This window comes from Pseudophryne corroboree, chromosome 9 (assembly GCF_028390025.1).
Source record: "Pseudophryne corroboree isolate aPseCor3 chromosome 9, aPseCor3.hap2, whole genome shotgun sequence".
NCBI lineage: Eukaryota > Metazoa > Chordata > Amphibia > Anura > Myobatrachidae > Pseudophryne > Pseudophryne corroboree.
The window spans coordinates 371,499,251-371,512,271 of NC_086452.1; the positions used below are offsets into that span (position 1 = coordinate 371,499,251).

The 13,021-nt window shown below is 47.7% G+C and overlaps 1 protein-coding gene across 1 annotated transcript in view; it reads left to right on the forward strand.

Moving 5' to 3' along the window:
- Positions 1 to 13,021, forward strand: part of LOC134958271 (protein Wnt-7a) — a 138,338-nt gene that overhangs the window by 12,255 nt on the left and 113,062 nt on the right. The window contains exon 2 of the mRNA XM_063940751.1: positions 5,358 to 5,584. Coding sequence (XP_063796821.1) covers positions 5,358 to 5,584 — 227 coding nt within the window. The remainder of the gene's footprint in view (positions 1 to 5,357; positions 5,585 to 13,021) is intronic.

Consider the following 13,021-nt stretch of genomic DNA (forward strand, 5'->3'; position numbering starts at 1 on the left):
ATGGGCCTATGGTACTGGGTTCATTGGCCTATGCTTGCTGCAGACTGATTTTTTGGGAAGGACAAGTTGGGCCTATTTTCTATCTGATGCTTCAATACATAATCATTTGGCCCTAGTAAATTACCAGTTTAAGGGTCCTATGTACAGTATTAAAAGGTCCCTGATCACAGACATTTGTTTTAAATCACCTATAAACAATAGGGCTATGGCAGCCAAGAGGTACTTTCCACATCACCAGACCAAACTACACAGCTGTGTACACCTGCACCTCAGATTTGGCCTTTCAGTTCCACTAGTGTGTTACAGAATACAAAGTTTACAAATAAATAACATTTATACAAAAAAAACCATTAGTCATTAAAAAGCAGATTCATGATTTTAATCTGATCTCATCTACCTAAGATCGCGATAACTAACGCAGCATCATAAAACATTACTTTAGAAGGCTTCCCCTGCATTATCATCTGTAATAGGTAGGGTTGCCACCTCTCCCTGATTTTCTGGATTCTCCAGGATTTGGTGGCAACCCTCCAGGAGGCCTTTCCCTTCACCCGGATTCCTGGATTCCCCAGGAATAAGGGGACCCCGAGAGCACCAGCAGTGCTCCTTGGCAGCCGAGGAACTTCGTGAACTACAATGACTGTATCGCAAGATGATGACATCAAATCTTGCGAGACTGTGTTCAGCCCAGACTGAGCCGAAGCTGCCGTGACGAGCGTTTCCCCCCGGGCTGCGCCTGCGGATCGCAGACTGAGCTGAAGCTGCTGTGACGCTGCCATCGGCAGATCTTCCTCAGCGTTTCCCCGGGCTGCGGTGGTGAAGTAACGCCAGCCCGGCTCATGTGAGAAGAGCAACGAGATCTGACAGGCATGTCACACATATATTTATAATAGAATGAGCATGCATGAAACAAATAGAGGCTCAAGTTATATATAGATATATGTATATTTTCTAATCATTAACAGACACATTTTAGTAGTGCATTTGTTTGCACCTGTTGAAGCCTGATAGTGATTAGGTTGTGGGCAACACTTCCACTTCCATGGTTCTTCCCTCTTCACACAATCTAGTTTTAAGGCACCAAATGCCTGTAATTTATCCGAGTGGCGACTATTATATTCCTATTTATATAGATACACTGTTTCATTTAGATTGTTTGTACGCACAATATTTTATAAATATGGTACATCCTTTTATTTACATGAACATTGCTTGGTGCCGCGGGGGGGGGTGGGGTGGGGGGCTGGGGTTGGGGGGGTGGATCACCAGGAATCGATGTTGCATGAGGTGGCAACCCTAGTAATAGGGCTTTGTGCCTTGGAGAAATCATCCCCCAGATTTTTGATAAAAGCACCTGACTAAACATGCATTCATGATAAAGCACTTATATTACTATCAATTGTAATTCTGATACCTGATCAAAAACTTAATGTAGAAAGTCACTAACATCAGAATATATACATGGGCTAATCACAGAATTTACCAGGAAAGACTAGAAGATCTGAATATGTATAGTTTGGAACAGAGAAGGAAAAGGGGGAACATGATAAAAACTTTAAAATATATCAAGGGTTTTTACAAGGTACAGGAGGGAAACATTCTTCAAGGGAAGAGAAGTATTAGAACACAAGGACATGCACTGAGGGAGGTTCAGGGGAAATTTTTGGAAAAAAATTACTTCACAGAAAGGGTAGTGGGTAAGTGGAATAGCCTCCCAGCAAAGGTGGTAGAGGCTAAGACAGTAGAGCAATTTAAACATGCTTGGGACAAAAAACTAAGAATCAAACAGGTTTTGATGTTACTATAAGGTTAACAAACATATTTATCAACATTATTTTAGCAAAATAATGGGAAATGGGGCGTTTTTACACCCTTTTCACATTATTTTAGTATCACCTGAAAGTATCAAAGAGCTTTTGGTCAGTTTTTTGTGAAAAATTACTCCAGGCCCTTTAATTTAGTAAGCAGATCGCATTTCCTATTCTTGTAATGGGAAATGCGATTTGCCCAAATTTACTACTTAGGGGGAACTATGACAAAGTACCAGGGGCGGGGGGACATTAAGCAGCCCCCCACCCCCAATTCCCCAAATCAAACACCTGTAACGTGGCCAGCATTTGATGACTTCCTCTGACCAGTGGATCAGCTGATGACTGCTGTCAGCTGAGATGCAGTACAGTGACGGCTGGCAACTACCTGCACCTCAGCTGATCTGCCGGTAACAGGAGACCATCGCTCAGCCCCCTGTGCAAGTAAGTTTAATCAGATTTCTTTTTTTTTGCACCAGGGGCTGGGGCAGCGGCAAGGATGGTAGAACAGAGAGAACGGCAGCAGAGGGGCATTGTCGTTGGTGGGGGCAGAAGGCAGTGTCGGCAGGAGTGTTGTGGGGGGGGGGGGGCGCGTGTCAGTACTAACATGGACAGGAAAGGAAGCAGCTTGCTGCAGTGGCAGGAGACCGGGGGAAGACAGGCAGCAGCAGTGGGGGTGGATACGGGGAGACATTTTGCAAAACATACTGTGGGAAGTGTGTGTAGGCGATTCACAGGGACAGAGCTGTCATGGGATGTAGTCACCTTGCCGGCGATCAGGATCCCGGCGGTCAGGATACAGACACTGGAATCCCGACCACTAGAAATGCTGATAGTCAGAATGCTGACTTGGCTATTCGCCCATAGAGTTGAAATAGAACCTGTGGCGAGCGCACTGTGCCTGCAGCGAGCCAGCAAGGGCCTTCACTATGTTCGCCCCCCTTCCCCCATCAGCATTCTGGCGCCCGGATTCCCGGCATCGGTATGCTGACCACTGGGATCCTGGCTGCCAGCATCCCATACCAAAAGGCTTTCCCGCAAGCTCTGTCCCTGCATGGTATAATTGATACATCCCTGCAATGTATTCAATTACTGCATTGCAGATTTGGTCGTATTTATCACATCCTATCTACATCTGAGATGTGGATTGTGAGAAATATGCCCCTAAAAAAGGGACAGACTAGATGGACCAAGTGGTTCTTATCTTCCACCAAATTCTATGTGTCTGTGTTTCTATGTATACAGTTGAAGTAACCTAAAAAAATGCTGGGTAAAGTGATGTTTAATTAAACATATTTAGCATTATTTTATGATTCTTTGTCCCTCATTCCGAGTTGTTCGCTCGCTAGCTACTTTTAGCAGAAATGCAAACACAAAGCCGCCGCCCTCTGGGAGTGTATCTTAGCATAGCAGAATTGCTAACGAAAGATTAGCAATTCTGCTATAAGTATTTCCTTGCAGTTTCTGAGTAGCTCCAGGCCTACTCCTAGATTGCGATCACCTCAGTCCGTTTAGTTCCTGGTTTGACGTCACAAACACGCCCAGCGTCCGACCAGCCACTCCTCCGTTTCTCCAGCCACTCCTGCGTTTTTACCTGGCACGCCTGCGTTTTTTAGCACACTCCCTGAAAACGGACAGTTTCCGCCCAGAAACACCCACTTCCTGTCAATCAGCAGAGTGATTGAAAAGCTTTGTTCGCCCATGAGTAAAATAGTATAGTTTTGTGTAAATTTGCTTAGCGCGTGCGCCCTGCTGTGCATACGCATGCGCAGAACTTTCGGATTTTAGCCTATTAGCAATTCTGCTAAAATTAGCAGCGAGCGAACAACTCGGAATGAGGGCCTTTATCTGTAGTATGTTACGTTTTTAGCATTTGCAGTCTTAAGCCGCTTTATGGACAGTAATAGCAAGTGATTCTTTCATGGTTGTAATACAGACATACAGTTGCAAAACAATAAAAGGAAGGACACATCATAACAAGTCAATAAATATGGTTAATTCTATGGATGTGTTCTTGACAAATTGACTGCATAGTTAATACAGTATATACTTAATTTTACACATAATAATAAATAATGTATCTTGATGAGAGTAGGCCTATTCCATTTAAATGGAAAGAGCTATATTACAGTTTCCAACATCTAAAATGATCTTAAGAGACATTTTGCTGTTGTGCATTTTCATTTATACATATGGTATATATGGGTACGAAATCCCGGCATTTAGAATCCTGATCATTAGAAGACAGCGGAATGCCTTTGGCCAGAATCCTGACAGTTCCGGGTAAGAATTTCATCATACCCATAATCCCAACCCTAACCCCCCTCCCCAGGCTTAACCCTAACCTCCCCCTTCCGCTACCTAACCGTAACTGCTCCTCTCAAAGCCTAACCCTTACCCCCACCCACTGCAGCTTAATTTTAGCCTCCCTCGCCCCCGCAGCTTAACCCTAACCTCCCCCTCCTGCTGCCTAACCCTAACCACCTCCTCTCATTGCCTAACCCTTACCGCACCCTCTTGCAGCCTAACCCTAACCTCCCCCACCTCCGCAGCCTAACCCTAACCTCCCCCTGCCTAACACTAACCTCCTCCACCCCCACAGCCTAACCCTAACCCCCTTACCCCCACATCCTTACCTTAACCTCCCCATCTCACTGCCTAACACTAACCTCCCCCACCCCCACAGCCTAACCCTTACCCCCTCACCTGCACTTCCTTACCCTAACCTCCCCTTCCGCTACCTAATCCTAACTGCCCCCTCACAGCATAACCCTAACCTCCCCACCCCTAACCTCCCCCTCCCACTGCCTAACACTAACCTCCCCCACCCTCACAGCCTAACCCTAACCTCCCCCTCTTGCAGCCTAACCATAACCCCCCTCACCCCCACATCCTTACCCTAACCTCCCCCTTCCGCTACCTAACCCTAACTGCCCCCTCACAGCATAACCCTAACTACCCCCTCTATCAGTCTAACCCTAATCTCTCCCACCCCCACAGCCTAACCCTAACCTCCCCATCCCACTGCCTAACACTAACCACCCCCTCTCGTAGCCTAACTCTAAACATTCCCTGTCCCCCAGCTTAACCCTAGCCTCCCCCACCCCGCAGCCTAACCCTAACCCTCCCCCTAGAACCTAACCCCAACGCCAGTACTTACCTCCGTGGTCTGTCTGTCTTCTGACTGTCGGGATCCTGATTGCCGGGATTTTGTCCACATCTCGACTGTTGGGATTTTGTCCGCTTCCCTTATACTGTATACAGTACAATCTTGGAGGACATAGGTTTGATATAATATACTGTATCATGGTCGAAGATAAATGTAAAATACACTGCTCCTATGCACAAAGAAATAAAATGTGCAGCAATAATAACATTGCATTGACTATGCAGAAAAAGAGGAGTAATATTATACATTTTAATGATCTTACACAATAGGGACATGGTCACACACACATTTCCAGATATACTTCTATGCATGTGTATTGATTTCTCAGTCCGTACAACTGGCAATACTAATGTTACTCTTTCTTCTGTGTCTTATAATAGAGGTTTCTCTTCCGTGGTGGCACTTGGGGCCAGTGTGATCTGCAGTAAGATTCCAGGCTTGGCACCCAGACAGAGAACTATCTGTCTCAACAGACCTGATGCTATCATCGTGATTGGAGAAGGAGCTCAGATGGGGATCAATGAGTGTCAGTTTCAGTTCAGACATGGACGCTGGAACTGTTCTGCCATGGGAGAAAGGACGGTGTTTGGGAAAGAGCTGAAAGTGGGTATGTTACCAATGACTTGATACAGTACAGCTGACACTTCAATCATTTTATTACTACTGAACAATAACAGAGTTATCTGTCTCAGCCAGCCAGCTGCAAAAGTGGGTCACAAACAGGGGGGGATATCACAGTAGCGTCTCTAAGGAATCATTCATCAAAGTCTCCTGCCTTTATAGAGAAGACTCTTCCATAATGAGGAAGAACATTAATAGGTCTATTCTTATTTGAAAGGATTTTTCCTGAATCTTAAGACATTGAATAGTGATCTTGTAGCAGCTCAGTGAACAGTAAATGTACTTGATAAGTGTGCCTATCATTTTCTTCTCTATTTGCAATTAAAGTAATAAAACAAATGATATATATATATATATATATATATATATATATATATATATCAACTGTAGATAAAGTAGTAAGAAAAATGTAATGAAATGCATCCATGCAATTTATCACTCTCCAAGGTTTGATAAATCTGGGCCATAGTGCTAAAAGCTAACAGAGCATTTGTGGGTAGACACATGCAATTGAATAACCGTTTACCTATTTTCCTGCACTACTTCTATACAGATAGATATAACATCCCATACATAGGTATACCTCCCAACAAACAGTTGAGGAGGCCGCAAAGGGGGCATGGCCTATGGAAAAGGGTGCGTGGCCCATGGCGTGGCTTTGCGGCAGTGCCTCAGTCATAGCCACGCCCTTGTTGTCAGTGAGGGGGCAGGCTCAGCGCTTTATGAGTTGCTGGCATGCCCTCTCTCCCTCTGTATCCACTGAATAGACGATGTGCGCATGCGCACAGTGTCTATTGGGGGTCATTCCGAGTTGTTTGCTCGCTAGCAGTTTTTAGCAGCCGTGCAAACGCTATGCCGCCTCCCACTGGGAGTGTATTTTAGCTTAGCAGAAGTGCGAACGAAAGGATCGCAGAGCGGCTACAAAAAAAAATAGTGCAGTTTCAGAGTAGCTCCAGACCTACTCCTAGTTTGCGATCCCTTCAGACTGTTCAGTTCAGGATTTGACGTTACAAACACGCCCTGCGTTCTGCCAGCCACGCCTGCGATTTTCCTGGCACTCCTGCGTTTTTTCGAACACTCCCTGAAAATGGTCATTTGACACCCAGAAACGACCACTATGTCAATCAATCTGCGGCCAGCAGTGCGACTGAAAAGCGTCGCTAGACTTTGTGTAAACCTACATTGGCCGTTGTGAAAGTACGTCGCGCGTGCGCACTGCGCAGCATACGCATGCGCAGAAGTGCCATTTTTTTTGCATCATCGCTGCACAGCGAACATTTTCTGCTAGCGATCAACTCGGAATGACCCCCATTCTCCAGAGCAGCAGTGACAGGAGCCTCCCAACTGCCCCCCCTCCCCCCATCGCAGTACACTGCAGCCCGCGGGTGGGACAGAGGGACACTCCCCAAAAAACACAGGACCATCCTGTGAAAATCGGGACATGTGGGAGGTTCTGTATGCATAGGGGTCTGTTTAGAAAGCTGTGATAAATCTTTAATCAGTGATATAAGGCTATTTCACAGGATATGGCTCTTCAGATAATGAGTTACCACAGAGTCTCTGTGGCCTCCCATTGGGGGTTATTCAGAGTTGTTAGCAAACCAAAAAAGTCAGCAATTGGGCAAAACCATGTTGCACTGCAGAACCATATCCTGTGAAATAGCCTTATATCACTGATTAAAGATTTATCACAGCTTTCTAAACAGACCCCTATGCATACAGTACCTCCCACATGTCCCGATTTTCGCAGGACAGAATAACTCCCTTTATTCGTTCACAGGGCACGATTCGGCATGGGTTGTAGCTGTGTGAAAAAACGCACAACTACAACCCTTTTTTCTCTGACGTCCTAGTGGATGCTGGGAACTCCGTAAGGACCATGGGGAATAGCGGCTCCGCAGGAGACTGGGCACAAAAGTAAAGCTTTAGGACTACCTGGTGTGCACTGGCTCCTCCCCCTATGACCCTCCTCCAAGCCTCAGTTAGATTTTTGTGCCCGGCCGAGAAGGGTGCACACTAGGGGCTCTCCTGAGCTTCTTAGTGAAAGTTTAGTTTTAGGTTTTTTATTTTCAGTGAGACCTGCTGGCAACAGGCTCACTGCATCGAGGGACTAAGGGGAGAAGAAGCGAACTCACCTGCGTGCAGAGTGGATTGGGCTTCTTAGGCTACTGGACACCATTAGCTCCAGAGGGACCGAACACAGGCCCAGCCTCGGAGCTCGGTCCCAGAGCCGCGCCGCCGGCCCCCTTACAGAGCCAGAAGCAAGAAAAGGTCCGGAAAAAGCGGCGGCAGAAGACATCTGTCTTCAACAAGGTAGCGCACAGCACTGCAGCTGTGCGCCATTGTTACTCAGGCACACTTCACACTCCGGTCACTGAGGGTGCAGGGCGCTAGGGGGGGGGCGCCCTGAGCAGCAATGTAAAACACCTTGGCTGGCGAAAATACATCACATATAGCCCCCAGGCTATATGGATGAATTTTAACCCCTGCCAGATTCCACAGAAAAACGGAAGAAAAGGCCACCGAGAAGGGGGCGGAGCCTATCTCCTCAGCACACTGGCGCCATTTTCTCTCACAGCTCCGTTGGAGGGAAGCTCCCTGGCTCTCCCCTGCAGTTACTACACTACAGAAAGGGGTTAAAAAGGAGAGGGGGGCACTAATTAGGCGCAGTATAACAATACAGCAGCTATAAGGGGAAAAACACTTATATAAGGTTATCCCTGTATATATATATAGCGCTCTGGTGTGTGCTGGCATACTCTCCCTCTGTCTCCCCAAAGGCTAGTGGGGTCCTGTCCTCTATCAGAGCATTCCCTGTGTGTGTGCTGTGTGTCGGTACGTTGTGTCGACATGTATGAGGAGGAAAATGATGTGGAGGCGGAGAAATTGCCTGTAACAGAGATGTCACCCCCTAGGGAGTCGACACCTGAGTGGATGAGCTTATGGAAGGAATATGTGACAGTGTCAGCTCTTTACAAAAGATTGATGACATGAGACAGCCGGCGACTCAGCCTGTGCCTGTCCAGGGGTCTCAAAAGCCATCAGGGGCTCTAAAACGCCCGTTACCGCAGATGGCAGATACAGACGCCGACACGGATACTGACTCCAGTGTCGACGATTAAGAGACGAATGTGACTTCCAGTAGGGCCACACGTTACATGATTGAGGCTATGGAAAATGTTTTTACACATTTCTGATAATACCAGTACCACTAAAAAGGGTATTATGTTGGGTGAGAAAAAAACTGCCTGTAGTTTTTCCTGCATCTGAGGAATTAAATGAAGTGTGTGATGATGCGTGGGTTTCCCCCGATAAAAACTGTTAATTCCTAAAAAGTTATTAGCATCATACCCCTTCCCGCCAGAGGATAGGGCACGTTGGGAAACACCCCCTAGGGTGAATAAAGCGCTCACACGCTTGTCTAAACAGGTGGCACTACCGTCCCCGGCTACGGCCGCCCTTAAGGAACCTGCTGACAGAAAGCAGTAAAATGTATATACACTCACACGGGTGTGATACTGCGACCAGCAATCGCCTCAGCCTGGAAGTGCAGTGCTGGGGTGGCTTGGTCGGATTCCCTGACTGACAATATTGATACCCTAGATAGGGACAGTATATTACTGACTATAGAGCATTTAAAAGATGCATTTCTATATATGCGTGATGCACAGAGGGATATTTGCCGACTGGCATCAAGAGTAAGTGCGCTGTCCATTTCTGCCAGAAGAGGGTTATGGACAAGACAGTGGTCAGGTGATGCTGATTCCAAGAGGCATATGGAAGTATCGCCTTATAAAAGGGAGGAGTTATTTGGGGTAGGTCTAACAGACCTGGTGGCCACGGCAACGGCTGGGAAATCCACATTTTTACCCCAGGTAGCCTCTCAACATAAGAAGACGCCGTATTATCAGGCGCAGTCCTTTGGGCCCCATAAGGGCAAGCGGGCAAAAGGCTCCTCATTTCTGCCCCGTGGCAGAGGGAGAGGAAAAAGGCTGCTGCAAACAGCCAGTTCCCAGGAACAGAAGCCCTCTCCCGTTTTCTGCCAAGTCCTCAGCATGACGCTGGGGCTTTACAAGCGGACTCAGGCACGGTGGGGGCCCGTCTCAAAAATTTCAGCGTGCAGTGGGCTCACTCACAGGTGGACCCCTGGATCCTTCAGGTGGTATACAAGGGTACAAATTGGAATTCGAGACGTCTCCCCTTCGCCGTTTCCTAAAGTCTGCTTTACCGACGTCTCCCTCCGACAGGGAGGCGGTATGGGAAGCCATTCACAAGCTGTATTCCCAGCAGGTGATAATCAAGGTACCCCTCCTACAACAGGGAAAGGGGTATTATTCCACGCTGTTTGTGGTACCGAAGCCGGACGGCTCGGTGAGACCTAATTTAAATCTGAAATCCTTGAACACTTACATACAAAGGTTCAAATTCAAGATGGAGTCACTCAGAGCGGTGATTGCAAACCTGGAAGAAGGGGATTATATGGTGTCTCTGGACATCAAGGATGCTTATCTCCATGTCCCAATTTACCCTTCTCACCAAGGGTACCTCAGGTTTGTGGTACAGAACTGTCACTATCAGTTTCAGACGCTGCCGTTTGGTTTGTCCACGGCACCCCGGGTCTTTACCAAAGTAATGGCCGAAATGATGATACTCCTTCGAAGGAAGGGAGTTTTAATTATCCCTTACTTGGACGATCTCCGGATAAGGGCAAGATCCAGGGAACAGTTGGTAGTCGGGGTAGCACTATCTCAAGTAGTGTTGCGGCAGCACGGTTGGATTCTTAATATTCCAAAATCGCAGCTGATCCCGACGACACGTCTTCTATTCCTAAGGATGATCCTGGACACAGTCCAGAAAAAGGTGTTTCTCCAGGAGGAGAAAGCCAGGGAGTTATCCGAACTAGTCAGAAACCTCCTAAAACCAGGCCAAGTGTCAGTGCATCAGTGCACAAGGGTCCTGGGAAATAATGGTGGCTTCCTACGAAGCAATTCCATTCGGCAGATTCCACGCAAGAACTTTCCAGTGGGACCTGCTGGAAAAATGGTCCGGATCGCATCTTCAGATGCATCAGCGGATAACCCTGTCACCAAAGACAAGGGTGTCTCTTCTGTGGTGGTTGCAGAGTGCTCATCTTCTAGAGGGCGCAGATTCGGCATTCAGGACTGGGTCCTGGTGACCACGGATGCCAGCCTGCGAGGCTGGGGAGCAGTCACACAGGGAAGAAATTTCCAGGGCTTGTGGTCAAGCCTGGAGACATCACTTCACATAAATATCTTGGAGCTAAGGGCCATTTACAATGCCCTAAGCCAAGCAAGACCTCTGCTTTAAGGTCAGCCGGTGCTGATCCAGTCGAACAACATCACGGCAGTCGCCCACGTAGACAGACAGGGCGGCACAAGAAGCAGGAGGGCAATGGCAGAAGCTGCAAGGATTTTTCGCTGGGCGGAAAATCATGTGATAGCATTGTCAGCAGTGTTCATTCCGGGAGTGAACAACTGGGAAACAGACTTCCTCAGCAGAAGTCTTCCACATGATTGTAAACCGTTGGGAAAAACCAAAGGTGGACATGATGGCGTCCCGCCTAAACAAAAAATTGGACAGGTATTGCGCCAGGTCAAGGGACCCTCAGGCAATAGCTGTGGACGCTCTGGTAACACCGTGGGTGTACCAGTCAGTGTATGTGTCCCCTCCTCTTCCTCTCTTACCAAAAGTACTGAGAATTATAAGACGGAGGGGAGGAAGAACTATACTCGTGGCTCCGGATTGGCCAAGAAGGACTTGGTACCCGGAACTTCAAGAGATGCTCACGGAGGACCCGTGGCCTCTACCTCTAAGAAGGGACCTGCTCCATCAAGGACCCTGTCTATTCCAAGACTTACCGCGGCTGCGTTTGACGGCAGGGCGGTTGAACGCCGGATCCTGAAGGAAAAAGGCATTCCGGATGAAGTCATCCCTACCCTGATCAAAGCCAGGAAGGATGTAACCGCAAAGCATTATCACCGCATTTGGCGAAAATATGTTGCGTGGTGCGAGGCCAGTAAGGCCCCGATGGAGGAATTTCAACTAGGTCGATTCCTGCATTTCCTGCAAACAGGAGTGTCTATGGGCCTAAAATTGGGGTCCATTAAGGTTCAAATTTCGGCCCTGTCAATTTTCTTCCAGAAAGAACTAGCTTCAGTTCCTGAAGTTCAGACGTTTGTAAAAGGGGTACTGCATATACAGCCTCCCTTTTGTGCCTCCAGTGGCACCTTGGGATCTCAATGTAGTTCTGGGGTTCCTAAAGTCACAATGGTTTGAACCACTTGAATCTGTGGAGTTAAAATATCTCACATGGAAAGTGGTCATGCTGTTGGCCCTGGCCTCGGCCAGGCGCGTGTCAGAATGGGCGGCTTTATCCTGTAAAAGCCCTTATCTGATCTTCCATTCAGACAGGGCGGAATTGAGGACTCGTCCTCATTTTCTCCCTAAGGTGGTTTCAGCGTTTCATCTGAACCAACCTATTGTGGTACCTGCGGCTACTAGTGACTTGGAGGACTCCAAGTTGTTGGACATAGTCAGGGCCCTGAAAATATATGTTTCCAGGACGGCTGGAGTCAGAAAATCTGACTCGCTGTTTATCCTGTATGCACCCAACAAGTACATATTAAGCAGACTATTGCTCGTTGGATTTGTAATACAATTCAGCTTGTACATTCTGTGGCAGGCCTGCCACAGCCAAAATCTGTAAAAGCCCATTCCACAAGGAAGGAGGGCTCATCTTGGGCGGCTGCCCGAGGGGTCTCGGCTTTACAACTTTGCCGAGCAGCTACTTGGTCAGGGGCAAACACGTTTGCAAAATTCTACAAATTTGATACCCTGGCTGAGGAGGACCTGGAGTTCTCTCATTCGGTGCTGCAGAGTCATCCGCACTCTCCCGCCCGTTTGGGAGCTTTGGTATAATCCCCATGGTCCTTACGGAGTTCCCAGCATCCACTAGGACGTCAGAGAAAATAAGAATTTACTTACCGAAAATTCTATTTCTCATAGTCCGTAGTGGATGCTGGGCGCCCATCCCAAGTGCGGATTGTCTGCAATACTTGTACATAGTTATTGTTAACTAAATCGGGTTATTGTTGTTGTGAGCCATCTATCCAGAGGCTCCTCTGTTATCATGCTGTTAACTGGGTTCAGATCACAGGTTGTACGGTGTGATTGGTGTGGCTGGTATGAGTCTTACCCGGGATTCATAAATCCTTCCTTATTGTGTACGCTCGTCCGGGCACAGTATCCTAACTGAGGCTTGGAGGAGGGTCATAGGGGGAGGAGCCAGTGCACACCAGGTAGTCCTAAAGCTTTACTTTTGTGCCCAGTCTCCTGCGGAGCCGCTATTCCCCATGGTCCTTACGGAGTTCCCAGCATCCACTACGGACTACGAGAAATAGAA